Source organism: Watersipora subatra, chromosome 9 (assembly GCF_963576615.1).
Source record: "Watersipora subatra chromosome 9, tzWatSuba1.1, whole genome shotgun sequence".
In the NCBI taxonomy this organism is placed as follows: Eukaryota; Metazoa; Bryozoa; class Gymnolaemata; order Cheilostomatida; family Watersiporidae; genus Watersipora; species Watersipora subatra.
This window is the reverse complement of record NC_088716.1, coordinates 29,201,551-29,218,414: the sequence shown is the minus strand read 5'-3', so window position 1 is coordinate 29,218,414 and position 16,864 is coordinate 29,201,551. Positions and strand designations below refer to the sequence as shown.

The window sequence follows — 16,864 nt, the reverse complement described above, 5'->3', positions numbered from 1 at the left end:
GCAAAAGGCATGTAATAGTTATTTTTGGTACAGTACAGGAATAGTTTATTTCTAGAAGACTCATGCTTATTGATTACATTGCAAACCATATCAAACCGTTGTTGTTGCATGTTCCCAAAATATGGAAATTCACTTCCAATTTTTTAAACCAAATGTGTTAAATATAACAAATTAAGTTAACTCTTCTACATATGAGAACTTAAACAAATAAAAACCTGCCAAAATTTCTCTATGGAGGGTTACATGAGCCATTGCAGAAGGAATTGTAACAAATATACAGTCAGGAGTGATTACACATGACAAAGTGGAAACAAATCCAAATTTAGTTTTAATGCAAGCAAGAAACAAAATGAGCTAATAGTTCATTTTGTTCCTCAAGATAGAGAGGAAGATGGAGAGGAAGATGGAGAGGAAGGTGGAGAGGAAGGTGGAGAGGAAAATGGAGAGGAAGATGGAGAGGAAGATGGAGTGGAAGATGGAGAGGAAGATGGAGAGACATCGAAAGAGAGAGATCGAAAGAGACATAGAGAGAGAGAGAGAGACATCGAAAGAGACATAAAAAGAGAGACAGCACTAGCATATATAAACCTACATGTATGACCAGCTCAACCAATGAAATTACATTTTGTACAGTTCAATGATATGCAAGTACTTGCAGCACTTGTCTACTCTGGTGATACCTAGATGGGAAACCCAGCCTAATGCACCCAGAGCAACCAATAGAAACCCACTATGTCCATATCATCCAAAATCTGTACAATTCTGTTCTCATTTCTCGAGGCTTGCTGGAAAACTATTACTCCCATCTTCTGCAGATACGACTTGATTTCGATATGAGCAAATGTAGGGAATCCTGGGTAGTAGAGGATAGGTTTATGATTATGATGAGCGCCCGCCCGCAGCTGCTCCAGTGACACAACAAAATCCTGCCAGTTCTTTGTTGCAACCCTACAAATGGTATTTGTCCATACAGATATGCTATATGTGCACTACAACGAGACAGCATACAGAAGCAGGAAGGCTGTAATTGACTCGGTATAGTCTTCACCGCGTCCACTAGGGGTTATCAGATACCCAGCCCAACTATGCCTAATAGGAGCACTGCTACACATGCAAGTATGATCAGTAGCAGCGGCTTATGACCTTAACAACCATGAGCATCGATATTCCGTAGCAACCATGTCATGGTGGGTCAAGTAGTTGCCTCCCCTTCACAAACTGACCTCATACCCCACTCCACAGACCTATATACTATACTATTAACTATTAAAGTATAGTTAATAGGTCTATGCCTCAGTCACCAGCTCAAGCCTCAGTCACCAGCTCAAGCCTCAGACACCAGTTCACACCTCAGACACCAGCTCATACCTCAGACACCAGCCCATATCTCGGACACCAGGATAACCCCCTCCCCCATGATTAATACATGAATGAAACTTGAGCCAGATGTATTGTTTCAAACTAGTTTTGGAAATATTTAGTGACTAGTCAAGATACGTAATCTATGCATATTAGCATATCTGAAAGCGGATGTCAACGTCACTACACAATAGCTTGAAAAGACTCACGAGGAGTGGTTATGAGCGATCAGAGGGTATCCTGGTGAGAATGACTTGTAACTTCCTTGCGAGTCTTCAGAGTAGCTGAAAAATGACATCACTATCAATCACAGCAGTGTGGGCACAACTCTCACTCTCCCAACATCTACCCATATGAATTCCTAATATGACATACTGTATGTAAATGCCTTGTGATGTAAAGGTCTCACACCCTTTTTATATTCACTCTTACAATAGCTTAGATTTCCTTAACCCTCAGTCTCACGAATGACAAAATCTCCAACATTTAGATAACTATTTGTTAGCATATTGATAACTAGTTGGTAACATCACGGTAACAGGTTATTAACATCTGGATAACTAGTTAAGAACATCTGTAAGTTAATAGTTAGCCATGATGATGATTCTCTTTTCTTTCAACAAATCTGTTGTTTTTGCGTAGCCATGTTGCTTAAGAAGAGAGTGCACTTCAAGGTTAGATGGCTGCAATGCGACTACCATTTGCCTTATCAGCCATCTAACCTCGACTACTCACCGGTCAGACAATTCAGATCATTTATCAGTACAACGAAGTGTTAGTATGACCTCAATACTAATTTTGTAAATGAGCTTGCTCGGCAAACAACCGCGTCTATATATTTCTCAAAGTTTGTCTGTGTATATATATATGTGTATATGCGTGTCCAGTTATAGCTATTAAAATCTTGGAATAACGAATCCGTAAAGCAGAAAATTTGATATATTCGCTGGGCAATATATGTCGCTATGTGGGAGCGAATAGACGACCGCTTCTAGTCACGACGCAAATTCATGGCATAACGTAGGTAGCTCTTATTAGTAAGCTTACTAAAATTATCCATTGGCAATGTGCCAGGCTAATAGCAAGTAGCAGGCAACTACATTACTGCTCATTATTTATAAGATGATTTTTAACACCTGTGCAACGCTGAACATTCCGCTAGTATTACCTAAAAATGAGACATGGCCCATGGACATTCCGAGCGACTTCCTCTGCTGTGAGCTTGTGCTCCCTGGATTTCATAGCTGCTATCAGCCGAGGTTCCTTTATGAAAGGTATTAGTACGATGGCCTCCCAGTCTTGTTGCTTACCATTGAGATCCGTTTCAAACTCACGCGGATAAAAATCAATGATGGGAGACGTCTCACTCAGCATCAGAGGCTACAATTACCAAAGACTGAGGATCTAACAGCAGAGACAGTGTAAAGGAATTGTTTACTGCAAACGATGGCTTTTATTTGATGATGTACACTCTAGCTAGCGCTTTAATCGACTGCTAGCATCAAACTGCTGACAACCTTTGACAGCAATGAGTACGCGTGTCAGTCCTAGCAACGGTAAAATTTTTTGATCAGTGGGTACTTTATGATTTCTGTGACTTTGCAGCGTTTTTGAAGCACGCGATGTCGAGGTAACAGCATGATTCAAGTAACATTTCGCTCAAAGCCCAACAGATCATTTTAAACTGATTGAAGTGTTAGCCAACTCAATATAGCTCTGTAGGAAATGTTAATGCAAGTTAATGTTAACTTGCGTTTATACTTTTCAAGTACAAATTTGAAACAACAGTTTGCAAAACCTTGCTCTATAAACAGTTGTCCAACAAACTTCTACAAAAGTACTATTTAAAAAATTCCTTTAAATGATTCGAGCATTAGATAAAATGTAATATATTTTAACCTTATCGCCGACTCTAGATATACAAACTAAATATGTGGAAAAGTTGGAGGGTCTAGTCTCAACCATAGCAATCAGTATTTGTTGATTCAATAAGACTTCTGTACATCAATTTACTCGCAAGAAACAACCAAAGCAAGACATATTAGTGATCATCCTACTTCATCTTTCACAAAACAAATCACCAAACAACTCAGACTACAATAAAAACCAAAAACAAAATAAAGATACGTTTGCAGACCTGGTAAGCTTCTGGGAGAAGATCTTTGCTAGCCGCTGGCAAGACAGCCATCAGTTGCTGAAAGGGAAGGAAAGGGGTGCCAAGCTTGAGGTCAAACTCGATATGACTAAAGCTGTGGATGTCACTGAGAAATGGAGCGTAATGATGAGGGAAGTACCAACTCCATGAAGGCACACCTGTGTAGTAATAGTGGAGAATCCACTGTAGCCCAAGAACGTAGTCTTCCGCTTGCTGAGCCAACACGTCACTAAAGGCAGACAAAACTAAACAAGCAACTATCCACTAAAAGACATAAAACTAACATACTGTAAAATGACTGAGGCCTTATGACTATTATACTTGTGTTCGTTGCTCCTCCCTTTTCTTTCCTACACTAGTAGTCTAGTACTACCTCTGACCTTTTAACAAACTATTTATAACAAATGACAAATCAATCAGCATAACCAGATTTTACATATTGAGCTCCATTCGGAGAGTTTTATAGAGAGCTAACAAAATGGTTGTTTATGTCTTGACTGCGGCATGCATGCAGACTGAGCTGGCTCTAGATGGAGTCAGTACATAAGAGATTAATTTAGTGGAAATGTTCTTTTTCTCATAATTATGTAAGTGAAGTTGTGGTGCTTTTGACACCTTCCTCTTACACAATAGCATGCCTTTGCATGATGTTTGGTTTCACTAATGTTGCCCTGCTATTACATCTGTACAATTTGCTGTAATATTTTGTGCCAGCAAATTTTAAACAAAGATTATTTGAAACAAGCAAATTTTAAACAATTATTACATCTGTTATTTCCAATTGTTTTTGTTGTTTGAGGTGATCTGACTGCCAGGATGTTTTAAGATTAAAATCGACAAAACTTGATCCGCTGTTAAAATGTTTAGAAGGAAAATTCGTGCAAAATGACGTCACAGGTTGCTATTAATGAGATAGTTGATATTGTGTTCAAGTTGCAGCATTACGCATCTCTATTTCGTCGGTTTCCTTGCAACTATAGATGTCATAATCGCACTTTCACTTAATCTCAGTGTTTGAACCACAATCTCAGTGTTTGAACCACAATCTCAGTGTTTGAACCACAATCTCAGTGTTTGAACCACAATCTCAGTGTTTGAACCACAATCTCAGTGTTTGAACCACAATCTCAGTGTTTGAACCACAATCAAGTTTTGTCAGTTTTGTTAATCTTGAAATATCCTGACAGTCAGATCACCTCAAACATTAAAAATAATCACAAATGATAGAAAAATACTGACACTTTCCGATACAATCTACTAAAATTTTGAGCAACTTCATCATTAAAAGGCAAATTTTAAAGAGAAAGGTGCTTACGGGGTAGCTTGCAGATCCATCTTATCAAAGTAGTAGGAAGACTTGTATTTCCTAAACTCATATGCCATGGTGTTTTCAGCCTCCAGTTTTTCGGGAACAAAGGCTTTTGGCAGATCTATTTCTGGCAACAATTATGGTGAAATAATATGCATGTTCTTCTTGGGTTACACATGATAACAGCAAGCAAAAACAACTACAGTAGAACCTCTACTTACGAAAGCAATTTGATCCAAAAGCCGTTTTATAAATAGTAAATTTTGCAAGTAGAACCAATTTTGCTATATAAATGCCCTAACCTGCTCTAAGCATCCATAAAACAGAGAACATTTATATAAAATATAAATACATGTAATGGTTAAATCAACTATTACATACATGTTAGAATTATATTACTACATAATAAATAGAAAAAACACAAAAAAATAATGAAAGAAAACGATGAACATTATGTTTGATTGTTTACCTTTAGCTAGACAAGGCTAAGACCACGGGAAGTTGGAGGATGGCGGTTGGCAGATGTCGGTTTGTAATGTTTGTAAGGTTTTGTTCAGAACAAATGTTCGCGTTTTTTAAAAAGCAAGAACTAAAAAACTACCATGATAAAAAAGTACAAAATTTAAATTGCCAGAAATAAAAGTTGTCATACCATGTATGTGGTATATAACAACTCCATATTATACAAAAACTTAAACAAAACACTTGTCATTTACTGACTTTCGCTAGCAAAGGAAATGAAGTGAGTGATGTTATAAGTCATACATATAGGAAGAAAATGGACCAAGGCACGAGACTAACAAATGGGCCAAAGTACGAAAGACCTTTCAGCCTTTCGTGTCTAAAAATGTCTTTCGTAAGACGAAGCAAAGTTTCTATCAAAAGATGTTTCATATAATGAAATATTCCTAAATAGAGGTTTCACTGAATTAGTTTTATGAAAAGAGTTTATTCCGAATCATTGTGACAGAAGTCAATAATTTCAGCGAGTTGAATCACTATTCCATGTGTGTCAGTGCCAATCTAAGGGTGAAAAGTAACAATAGAATACATATTACTTTTTGTACAGCTGACAATTGGTAAGAAAGCCACGACAAGACAAAATCATCCGCGGTCAGAAACTACCACTAATTGGTCATCATACTAACTATATGCACATATCTATATATATAGTCGAATGCCTGACGTTGCGGGATATTAAAAACAGCTTATAAACAGTTGCAGGTAATGTAGTTGCCTGCCACTTGCCATTCGTCTTGCACATTGCCAATGTCTAATTTGAGTAAGCTAGTATCTCTATTGCTAAACTCACTAATGACGGCCGTGAGAGCAAACTTTACCGATGTTCCACTGTAATTTAATGTAGGGTCGCTATTTGTATTTTAATCGACATGAGACTCCCATCGCCCAATAAATCCATTAATCTTGTGTAGCTCAATAATTTAGCATATTGCCTCGAGAATGGGAGGTTCCGAGATTAAATCTTACGCGATACGGACTTTTGATTCCAAAAATCCGTATTCCGAGATTTTAATATCTATAGCTGGACACACCGATTTACGGAATACACACAAACTTTGAGACATATACAGATTAACCAGTATCACCATCACGTTGCAATGCATAGTAAGTGGGCAGATAAAGATAACAGAAAAGTCTGTTGTCATCGCAAAAAGTGAGCCAGCATAATTGTGAGGAACTTCCTCTTGGGTAACCAGTTGGTTACCGCAATAATTTAAAATACAATAACATAGCAACAATAGTTTTGTCTCCTAAGTTTAAGGAACGCTAGCCAATAACCCGCCATACCAGTTTCTGTGCCTACGAAATTGCGCTGCAAGCTACCACTCCAGATGCTGTTGTAATACAGGTGAATCTTGACTGGCACATACATACCATCAATAAGATTTCCTTCTTCGAAATCCTCTAAGTCATCCATAGCCTCCTGAAAAACTGTATTACCCTTCCTGTGGTTTCTGCTCTTCCGGCCTTTGGAGGACGTTTTGCCATCCATCCATTTCATATCAGCATAGCCATCTGAGAATCTATCCGACTCCCACTGCAACAAATTAGCCATAGTTGGTGTTAAACTCAGCACCTGCTTATGCAAGTAACAGTAACCTACGGATACAGCCTTCGCTAGTAACCTACCGTCATTAGTAACCTACTGTCACTTGTAACCTACTGTCACTAGTAACCTACTGTCACTAGTAACCTACTGTCACTTGTAACCTACTGTCACTAGTAACCTACTGTGACTAGTAACCTACTGTGACTAGTAACCTACCGTCCCCAGTTAATGAACAGGGACTCAGAGCGATACGTTACAACACCATGTACATCATCAAACATGGACTATTATTTGCTGAGTAGAATATCGGCTACCATTTATACATGTAATTACATTTAACATTATTTACAACTTCCTGTATAAAGCATGAGCTAGAGGTCCTGTAATGCCAACAGATTAGCGAGCAGTGATACTAACAGGAGTCACTGTACTACATACTAGGTCTTTCTGAAACTAATGAATCATACCTCTGATAACTTTTTCAAGAATATCTCCAGTCGGTGCATATTAATCTGGCCTTTGTCATTTAAGTATCCACCTAGTTTAGGAAGTGTGGCCTTGTAGGTGGCCCAGATGGTTGGCAAGGCATCCTGGGCAATGTGTAGGTTAGGAAGGTGAGGAATGAAGTCATTGCCAACAAGGAATCCCATCAACACCCAATCATCTACTATTCTCTCCAAGTCGTATTCAAATTCGTGCATATCCTTGCAAGACAATATCAGCTATTGCTAACACATATTGAAACAGTCAAGTACCATCAGATATTATTGGATTGTGCACATGACAAATCTACATGTAGGTTCAAAATAACACACGAATTTAAAATGGAATAAAAGCCTCCTTTTGTAAACAAAAATATGCTTACTCGTTACAGACTGTCCTAAACAAGACTAAACAAGCAAGCATTGTAAAAGTCAATTCTCAAATTAATAGTTTATGAAGAACAAGAGTTCATTGACACCTATTTCAATCCCAAGCACCATGAGTGTAGGTGAAACTTGAACATACAATATAAACCATGATAAAAGGAACATTGTCAGTAACTTAAGCTCATCACTCAGCCGCCTCTACAGCATTTCATAAATCATAACCTTGCCAGAAGTTACCTCTGTTATGTTTGATTCCAGCAGCACCTGCTACTGCTATAAATTTAAAATTCACAATAAAATCACAACTGTAAATTTCATTATTTCCCTCACACGGGAGATCAGCAATTAATAACTAAACAAAAGAACAAATAAGAATGAAGAATGAGAATTGTCTCCTTTCGATGCTTCCATAAAGCGGGTAAAGCTCTCAGTGCTTGCAGTATACAGTCATACCTCGACATGCCAGTGTCTAAACTTACGAGAAATTTGACGTATTTGGAAAATTCCGAACAGACTTTGCTTGAAGGTACGAGACAAGTTTGATATACAACCATACAAGACGGTCCTCGATACGGCCGCTAGATGGCCAAGTACGCGAGAGGCCGCTTACGAGAACTGCACCACTCAGTCCTTTTAATCGTAACAGTTTGAAAACATTTTAAAAATACTGTCTAAAAGTGAAGGTGAAAGTGAGGAAAAGAGAGCTGAGTCGGTAAAAGAAAGTAAAAACTGAAAATAAAAACCAAGTTAGAATAAAGTTTAGTGGCCAAACGTAATATTATAACTTATTTTGTTCTGTTACACAGTGTCACAAAAGTTTATGGTCAAATGTGTCGATGCGTCAAATGTGTCGATGTGTCAAATGTGTTGAAGTCAAGTTTCTCTCACACCGCTGTTAGCTGCTACCGTATGTCCCGAGGGTAAAAGCTTCATACAGTACTGTACATTGTAATGTTACATTTTATTACAGATTATAACCGCCAAATAGATAATTGTTACTTTGTGAGTGTAGGTAGTGAATTGGAACAACTAAAAACCTGTTTTTCCATAGTACTATTCAGTTTTAGGTTTTTTTCAGAGAGTGATAATGGATTAATTTGTAATTAATTATTTTATATGGATAAAAATTGATTTGAGATATGAAAGAATTGACATACAAGCTCAGTCCAGGGATTGCATTAAGCTCATATGTTGAGGTATGATTGTACCTTCGATCCTTGTGGTAGAAAAAGGCTATAGCAATAGCTAGTTAACTCACTATTTTCAAACTGGCAAACTCAAGGTCAAGGTACTCCCGCAGAATTGATATGTGCAGCAGGTGAAATGTTGTTTCCTCTACTGTATTGGATCTGCAAAAACAACAAGAAGAACATAAAACATATGAAACATGTTTTTCACATGAACCTTTACAGGGTGAATATGTGAAAACGGAATGACAACATGAAAGTTGATGGTAGAGCAATCATGTTGAGCGTCAATACTTAGAATCTATTAGAGAGGTTAAAATGGGTGTAGGGGGTTGAGGGGTGTAAGGGTTGAGGGGGTGTAGGGGTTGAGGGGGTGTAGGGGTTGAGGGGGTGAAGGAGTTGAGTGGGTGTAGGGGTTGAGGGCGTGTAGGGGCTGAGGGGGTGTAGGAGTTGAGGGAGTGTAGGAGTTGAGGGAGTGTAGGAGTTGAGGAGGTGTAGGAGTTGAGGGGGTGTAGGGGTTGAGAGGGTGTAGGAGTTGAGGGGGTGTAGGAGTTGAGGGGGTGTAGGGGTTTAGGGCGTGTAGGGGCTGAGGGGGTGTAGGAGTTGAGGGAGTGTAGGAGTTGAGGGGGTGTAGGAGTTGAGGGGGTGTAGGGGTTGAGGGGGTGTAGGAGTTGAGGGGGTGTAGGGGTTGAGTGGGTGTAGGGGTTGAGGGGGTGTAGGGGTTGAGGGGGTGTAGGAGTTGAGGGGGTGTAGGAGTTGAGTGGGTGTAGGGGTTGAGGGGGTGTAGGAGTTGAGGGGGTGTAGGGGTTGAGGGGGTGTAGGGGTTGAGGGGGTGTAGGATGTGAGGGGGTGTAGGATGTGAGGGGGTGTAGGATGTGAGGGGCGTGTAGGGTTTGAGGGAGTGTAGGAGTTGAGGGGGTGTAGGAAGATGTAGGGTTGAGGGGGTTGAACAAAAAATTATAGAACATATTCATTGCATTACCGTAGTAGAATTACATTACCAATTAACGTTTACAAAAATATTTTGTGACCACCATTGATAGTAACAACTTTATATTACCCACTCTTGTCATCTTAGGGTTATATCTTAGGGTTATATCTTAGGGTTATATCTTAGGGTTATATCTTAGGGTTATATCTTAGGGTTATCTTATTGCATGTATATCGGCCATGTTAGTAGCCATCAACCAAATGGCGTGTTTCGGTATATGCCAAAAAATGGACAAAAATCCGGAATTATTGAGTGTGTTGAACAGATGTTTTAAAAGTTGGTAATCTAATAGTATTGTAGAGAAGTAGGATAGCGAATTGAAGGTTGTAGTAACAGAAAGTTTATAAACTGAAACATACAGTAGTGGATGTAGTATTTTGGTGTCATGGAATAGAAAGTATGTTGTGTTATCGGTTCCCTTTGAAAAATGAGTCCGTTATTAAATTAGACAAAGATAAAAACTTGATATCTGCAAGATATGAAGCTACAAGTAAAGCATTTTAGTTACAACGCTGTTCGAGTGGAGTACTAAGGTCAGGAAATTTAGTAACTATTGTAGGATAGGTTATTATATAATAAATATTATGATATGATAATTATTATTATGCTTACTATTATTACATGTTTATTATTACATCCTCTCAGAGACAGTAGAAAAACTTGGAAACAGTAAAAATACTCATAGAAATTCTCTGCATAGCCTTTGTATACAACTCCACAATGTAACTTAGGATAAGCTTCATGAAGGCTTTAGTCTGAGGTACACAGTATGTTTGTTGTTGGAGGTGTATGATTCCATTGACACACATTAACTATAAAATGAAACCATAGACTAAACTTTTGTGGTATATAAATGTAGGTGTATACATATAATACTATTTATAAATTTTAGACACCTTTTACCTTCATCTCTATATATATACATGTATATATAAATGTGAAAGGTGTCTAATATTTCTATCGTTATATATATTTACATTGTTATCTATAAATATATATTTATAGATAACGATATAAATCTCAAATTCTGTGTGCGTATCTGTGTGTAATTCAGTAGGTCTATATGTGTTCCAACTATAGCTATTAAAATATTGGAATGAAGAATCGCAGAAGATTTGATCTCAGAACCTCCCATTAGCCAGACATATGCTTTACCAACTTAGCTACAGTGAGATCGATGGATTCAGTGGGCGATATATGTCGCTATGTGGGTGAAAATACGCTACCGCTCTCCATTACGGCGCAACGTCATTCTATGTATTAGTAAGAGCTCACTTCAATTAGCCATTGGCAATGTGCCAGGCTAATGGCGCGTGGCGTTGTTTATAAGCCGAGTTTATAAGTGTGGCATTGCTATCACTGTTTACAAACTGATTTTTAATGCCCGCGCAACGCCAGGCATTCCGCTAAATTCATTATACTGTAAGTGAGTTGATATTATGAGGAGCTTGAAGCAGCCATAATACTCAACAGCTTGTACATGATTATGTATAATAAGCTTCAATGATTAACCATATAAAAGTGCCAGAAGATCTATGCGCCCCAGGGGCTTATGAAAGCTCCCGGGGCTCATGAAAGCCCTTGGGCCTAATGAAAAGCCACACAAGGAAAATAATAAAACCTTACGCCAAGAAGTTACAAAAAAGGAGTAAACAACTCCTTGTTTCCTTCTCAACAGTTGTTCCTTGAGTAAAGCTAGGAATAGAGCCAGGCGCACGATGAGCTAGCTCACTCCGTTGGCTGACTTCACTATTCACTGTCACAGACTGGGGGATCACATTACATGTAATAAAACTTATAAACATTCAAGGCATTCTTGAACATATAATAAAAATGGAACATTTATTAACACCGTAAATTATATGTTAAGCAAATAGCAATAATAATAAACTAGGTGTGAATATAACTGATGATGAAAGTATACATAATTTTGTCTAGCTGAGCAGCTCGCTATTTCAATCTTTACTATAATAAGAGCCATATCTGTCCGTAGCCACCGGTGGATGTTGTGAAAAATATTGCATCGCCTGTGATTTGAATTCCGACTTTCGCCTTAGCACTCTAGCATCTGTGCTACTCGACCACATTGCCGATTCCGGGATAAATGTGCGCTTTATTATTACACCTAACAATCTCCCACAGTGCACCGGACTGCCAGGATATTAGTCTAATAATAATTAGTTAGGCTACTCGCTCGCCCCACGCTTACGGCCCCTGTCAGTGTCCAACTTTTCAGCCTGCATCATATCAGACTAAATTACTAACAAAAATATTAAATAGCGAATTACTTTTGAAAATCATCTATAGAACACTTTTAAGTGTGCTAAAGAGTAGCGGAGAACGCATAATTAGAGAAGATGTAGTTGTCCAGTCTCACCGCTTTTGGGTCTGTTTACCAAATCTCACTTCCTCTCTGAGAAGGGCAAAGTGGGGCTGGTGAGTGGTGAGTCCGAGCATTACCAGGTCAGCATCAAGTCCATATAAGCAGTGGCGCGTATTCGTATCAAAATCAGGCCTGGCCATTTCACTGCGTATGAAGTCCATAATCTTATGCTCACCCTCTCCCGGAGTCTGTAAGCAATAATATTCATAGCTACGTGTACAAACTATGCATACCGGATATAAAGTTACACCCCAGGAAAGGCTGCTTCACACTATATCGGAGTTGTCTTCTAGACAAGGTTATTCATCGACTATGTGCGCGGTAAATCAATGGCATCGTCATGGAAACATGGATACATCGAAAAAGATTGCAGCTGTCAAACTTTCCCGATAGTTCCCTGAGTATCTTGGACAGCCTGTGCAATATGTACTGCTTCGGCGATTGTGATTGGTTGTCGCAGATTGCTAGATCTATATTTTATTCCATCACAGTTGCTGCAGGACTACTGTTTCATCATTTTCGAGTGTGCATTGTATAATGAATAAGCTATGCCGAGACTATTCATTGATGTAAATGCAGATGAGTTTGTGACAGTGTGAACATTGTCATCCCAGACGGTCACCGAATTATTGTGTGATTAACGTCGACATACGATAATATGGTGTGAATCAGTACCGCAACGGTAAAACTGGCCTCAACAACCCTGTATCTCAACTTGATCAACCCGATCAACAGTTAACTCATAGAAGGCCATAATATAATGGTAACTAGGTTGCTAGTGTCCAGAGTTAACATGTAGCGGTTGTGAGCGAGGGTGTGCTGCGTCGCTTGAGAGAATATAAACATACTATTGCTGCTATTTATTTTTAATTTACTTTAAACGATAAATAAATCGATAAATCTAGATAACCTTTACACAAAGAAAATGGTGTAACAAATATATAACAAAGCTTGTTTATACAAACGATTCTTAACTTTAAAAACCCCAGTCAAACAGCTCTACTGTCATCACAAATGTATTAGAGAAACATTTGGTTCTACAGACAATAATGTTGAATATGATAGGGAGTAACAAGCTGTGTATCTGGAATGGATGTCATAAGGTGAAAAGAACTACATTTTATATGGCTTGGGCCTCATTTTTGAAAACCTCTGTAAGTGCTAACTAAAAATTTATCACGCTTCCGACAAGCTTGACACACTATCCGGATCATGTGAATACTGACCAAGTAACTGTTCAGCATCTCTGTGTAGCAACACCCAACTCACTTTATGCTTCGAATAAGTTTGGAGTTACCCACTACCGATGAATTCATGTCCTACCGTTTCAATGATTCGGAGTTGCACTATATATCTTTTTCCAAGATCCGTGATGTATCACTCACAACAAAACTTGGTAAAGTAGACTCACATTTGGGTTCCTTCACAATTCATGCGTAGTCAACTAGTTGCACAAACTAAGCCAGGATGCCTGATAACAATTTTATTTATTTTCTTTATTGCTGTGCTCTATATTACAGAATATCAACAAAATTTACTACTTGGTATACAGTTATTATTTCAAAGGTTACATGAACAACAGTCACTTCTAGTAAGGAACCTTTTTGAAGCTTGAAAAGTTAAGTCTAAGAAGAATTTTTTTACCTCTACTGAGGAGAGCTTAGCAGAGTATTATTGATTTGGATTAGCAGTGAGATTCTCTATGACGTTGAATAGTACTCTTACAGCAAACGCCTACACACAAATTTACCAAAACGAAATGGCATTGAATGCGCTCGGATTTTACCCTTTTTACGATTCAAGTGGAAGCAACTCCGAACCAATTCGAAGCATGGAAACGCAGTAGATATGAAAGGAAGAGCCAGCTGGATGACTAGCTTACTAACCTCGTGGCCAGACAAATAGACTGTGACTCCGCGCCATAGTTCATCACTGCTAATCTTGCTAACTACAAAGTACTGCAGCTGTTTGTGCAAGCGATCCATGAAGGCTGTTCCAGGGGTAATACAATTTGAGTCAAACCTAGCCTCTTTTGGTAGCTCCTCACCGCGAGACTTGGCTAGTCTCTCCATCACCTCCGCATCATTGGCAGTTCTGAAATAATAGCAACCATTAGTCAGCAATGCCTCACAGCGTTATAATAGCCGATGTTTTCATATGTAATTAAACAGTCATATTCAGCAAGTCCCACAAGCCAAAACAAATAGCAGTTGATAGTTTACATCCTACATGTTACACTCTGTCCAATCATTTAGCTAGCCTTGGACCTACAAACTGGAACCGCTATGTACTTGAGGAGGATATGCTGAAAGGGTTATACAAATCCTTTGTAACACTAACAAACCAACAGCTAACCTTCGACAGGAAGCTACCACAGTAAAGAAGAAACAAAATAAGTTTGGAATTCTTCCATGAAATCCTTTTGTAATATTGTGAGGCACCAGTAGACGAGCAGCTAGCTAGGCTTGTTTGTTCCTTATTGCTTGTGGACCAGCTACACTTAGCAGCAACTAGCAAGCAACGTTAGCTAGCAAAGTTAACAGATTAGCTAGCAACATTGTGCAGAAGAACCTGCAACTTTGAACTAGATATATTCTATTTTCAGGGTCATTAAACCTTCTAGCGAACAAGACGTTCGCATGCGAGGCCAACATTACATTTCCGAGTGGTGGCTATTGGTAAGTCTAGGCGAACCTTATCTCACGTTACAGAGCCTCCATAGGAATGTTATCTTTTTATTAATTATACATCCAATGAAATAGCAAGACCATGCCTGATCACACCTGAATCGTCTTCCCCTCTGCTGGTTCATCTTGGCACGTGGAGCAACTCCATCTATGGCCATGAAGAAAACTTTCTTAGGTTTTATCATCCTGAACAGCACCTAGTAAATACACATATATGTGTTGAACTAACCCTGTGCACCATGTAAATACACATATATGTTTTGAACTAACCCTGTGCACCTAGTAAATACACATATACGTGTTGAACTAACCCTGTGCACCTAGTAAATATACATATACGTGTTGAACTAACCCTGTGCACCATGTAAGTACACATATACGTGTTGAACTAACCCTGTGCACCATGTAAATACACATATACGTGTTGAACTAACCTTGTGCACCATGTAAATATACATGTATGTGTTGAACTAAGCCTGTGCACCATGTAAATATACATATACGTGTTGAACTAACCCTGCGTTCCTTCAAGACATTACGAAAGCCTACAATCGAAAGCGTAATCAAAAGGACTCATTCGCATGTTGAGCTTGTTAACAAAAAGGTATGGAATTCTATGCCAGAGGTCATAGGGCACACTCCTGTCTCGCTTAGCAGAACGCTTTCGAAATAGGAATAACTCAAGTGTAAAAATGTTTAAAATGGAATAGCTTGTGCGGCATCTTCTTGCGCATCATTCGCATAGGCTATATCCATCTTTTGCAAGCATGAAACATTTGATAAAAATTTACAAGTAACAAAACTCATTTTACTTGCGGGCTTGTCCTGTTTCCTGTTTCCATCTTGCTGATGCCACAAACTTGCATATTAATTGCATCATGAATGGAAACACAGTGTATTGTAAAAACCATAAGTAATAATGAGATTGCAAGTACTCCAAACGAACTCACCTCCAGATAATGGAAAATGTCAGCAAATATTTTCTCCTCTGTAATTCGAAAGTGCGGGTTGGAGTCATCTGGATGCGAGCAAACATGAACAATTCCATTCATATCCAGATAGAGATTATCAAACTCGGGTATCTGTATTTAAAAGAACCAATTGAAAAGCTCTCCTCAGAGAAGTATAGTTCTTTTAGAACATATGCAATCCATCGTTTTTTTTTACGTCATCACCCTGTTTGCACATGCACTCACGAAAAAGCCGCCATCTTTGTAGAAAACGATCAACATTCTCTTGATTAATAGTATTTTTCGGTGTTTATATGATACTAAAATAAAAAATTTGCAAACAAAAGCATTGTTTGCAATAATTAATTGCAGAAGCTTCGTGTTTTCAACGATAGAAGTTGTCCATAAAGATGGCAGACAACGATAAAATGATGTCACGAAAAAACGAAGGATATTCCTAATAACTTGCTTAGCTGCATGAAGAGTGTTTTTGCTATGACATCAGACTATTCAGTTATAGAATTGAAACAAAGTATAGCAAAACTTGTATTTCTTTCAATACTTTGAAACAATACAAGTTTTGTATCCAATAAATTTGTATCAGTTATTGGAATGTTTGAATGCTCAATGAGTCTTTATATGAGTTTTAGAAATTTTGCAAATTTGGAAGCAGATGTTACTTAAGTACATATAATGTGGAAATTGAGGTACAATTTTAGAAATTTTAAAATTTTAGAACTCACAAATTTATGACTATTTCTTTGACAACCAGCTATGAAAGAGTCCAAATAAAACCTTAACACAAATAAAAATTTATCAACATTAGCTGGGTGGAACAAGAGCAATACATGGTGCAAACACATTGCCCAAATACCAAAAAAAACTTGTCAGGCTTTGGGTGAT

At 38.4% G+C, this 16,864-nt stretch overlaps 1 protein-coding gene across 1 annotated transcript in view; it reads right to left on the bottom strand.

Moving 5' to 3' along the window:
- The window catches only part of LOC137404962 (5'-3' exoribonuclease 1-like), a 47,295-nt gene that overhangs the window by 28,221 nt on the left and 2,210 nt on the right, over positions 1-16,864 (bottom strand). The window contains exons 3-14 of the mRNA XM_068091190.1: positions 15,962-16,093; positions 15,108-15,208; positions 14,211-14,418; positions 12,319-12,512; positions 9,022-9,112; positions 7,362-7,598; positions 6,720-6,882; positions 4,830-4,950; positions 3,497-3,743; positions 2,528-2,739; positions 1,569-1,643; positions 732-948 (exon numbers count right to left, since the gene is read on the bottom strand). Coding sequence (XP_067947291.1) covers positions 732-948; positions 1,569-1,643; positions 2,528-2,739; positions 3,497-3,743; positions 4,830-4,950; positions 6,720-6,882; positions 7,362-7,598; positions 9,022-9,112; positions 12,319-12,512; positions 14,211-14,418; positions 15,108-15,208; positions 15,962-16,093 — 1,998 coding nt within the window. The remainder of the gene's footprint in view (positions 1-731; positions 949-1,568; positions 1,644-2,527; positions 2,740-3,496; positions 3,744-4,829; positions 4,951-6,719; positions 6,883-7,361; positions 7,599-9,021; positions 9,113-12,318; positions 12,513-14,210; positions 14,419-15,107; positions 15,209-15,961; positions 16,094-16,864) is intronic.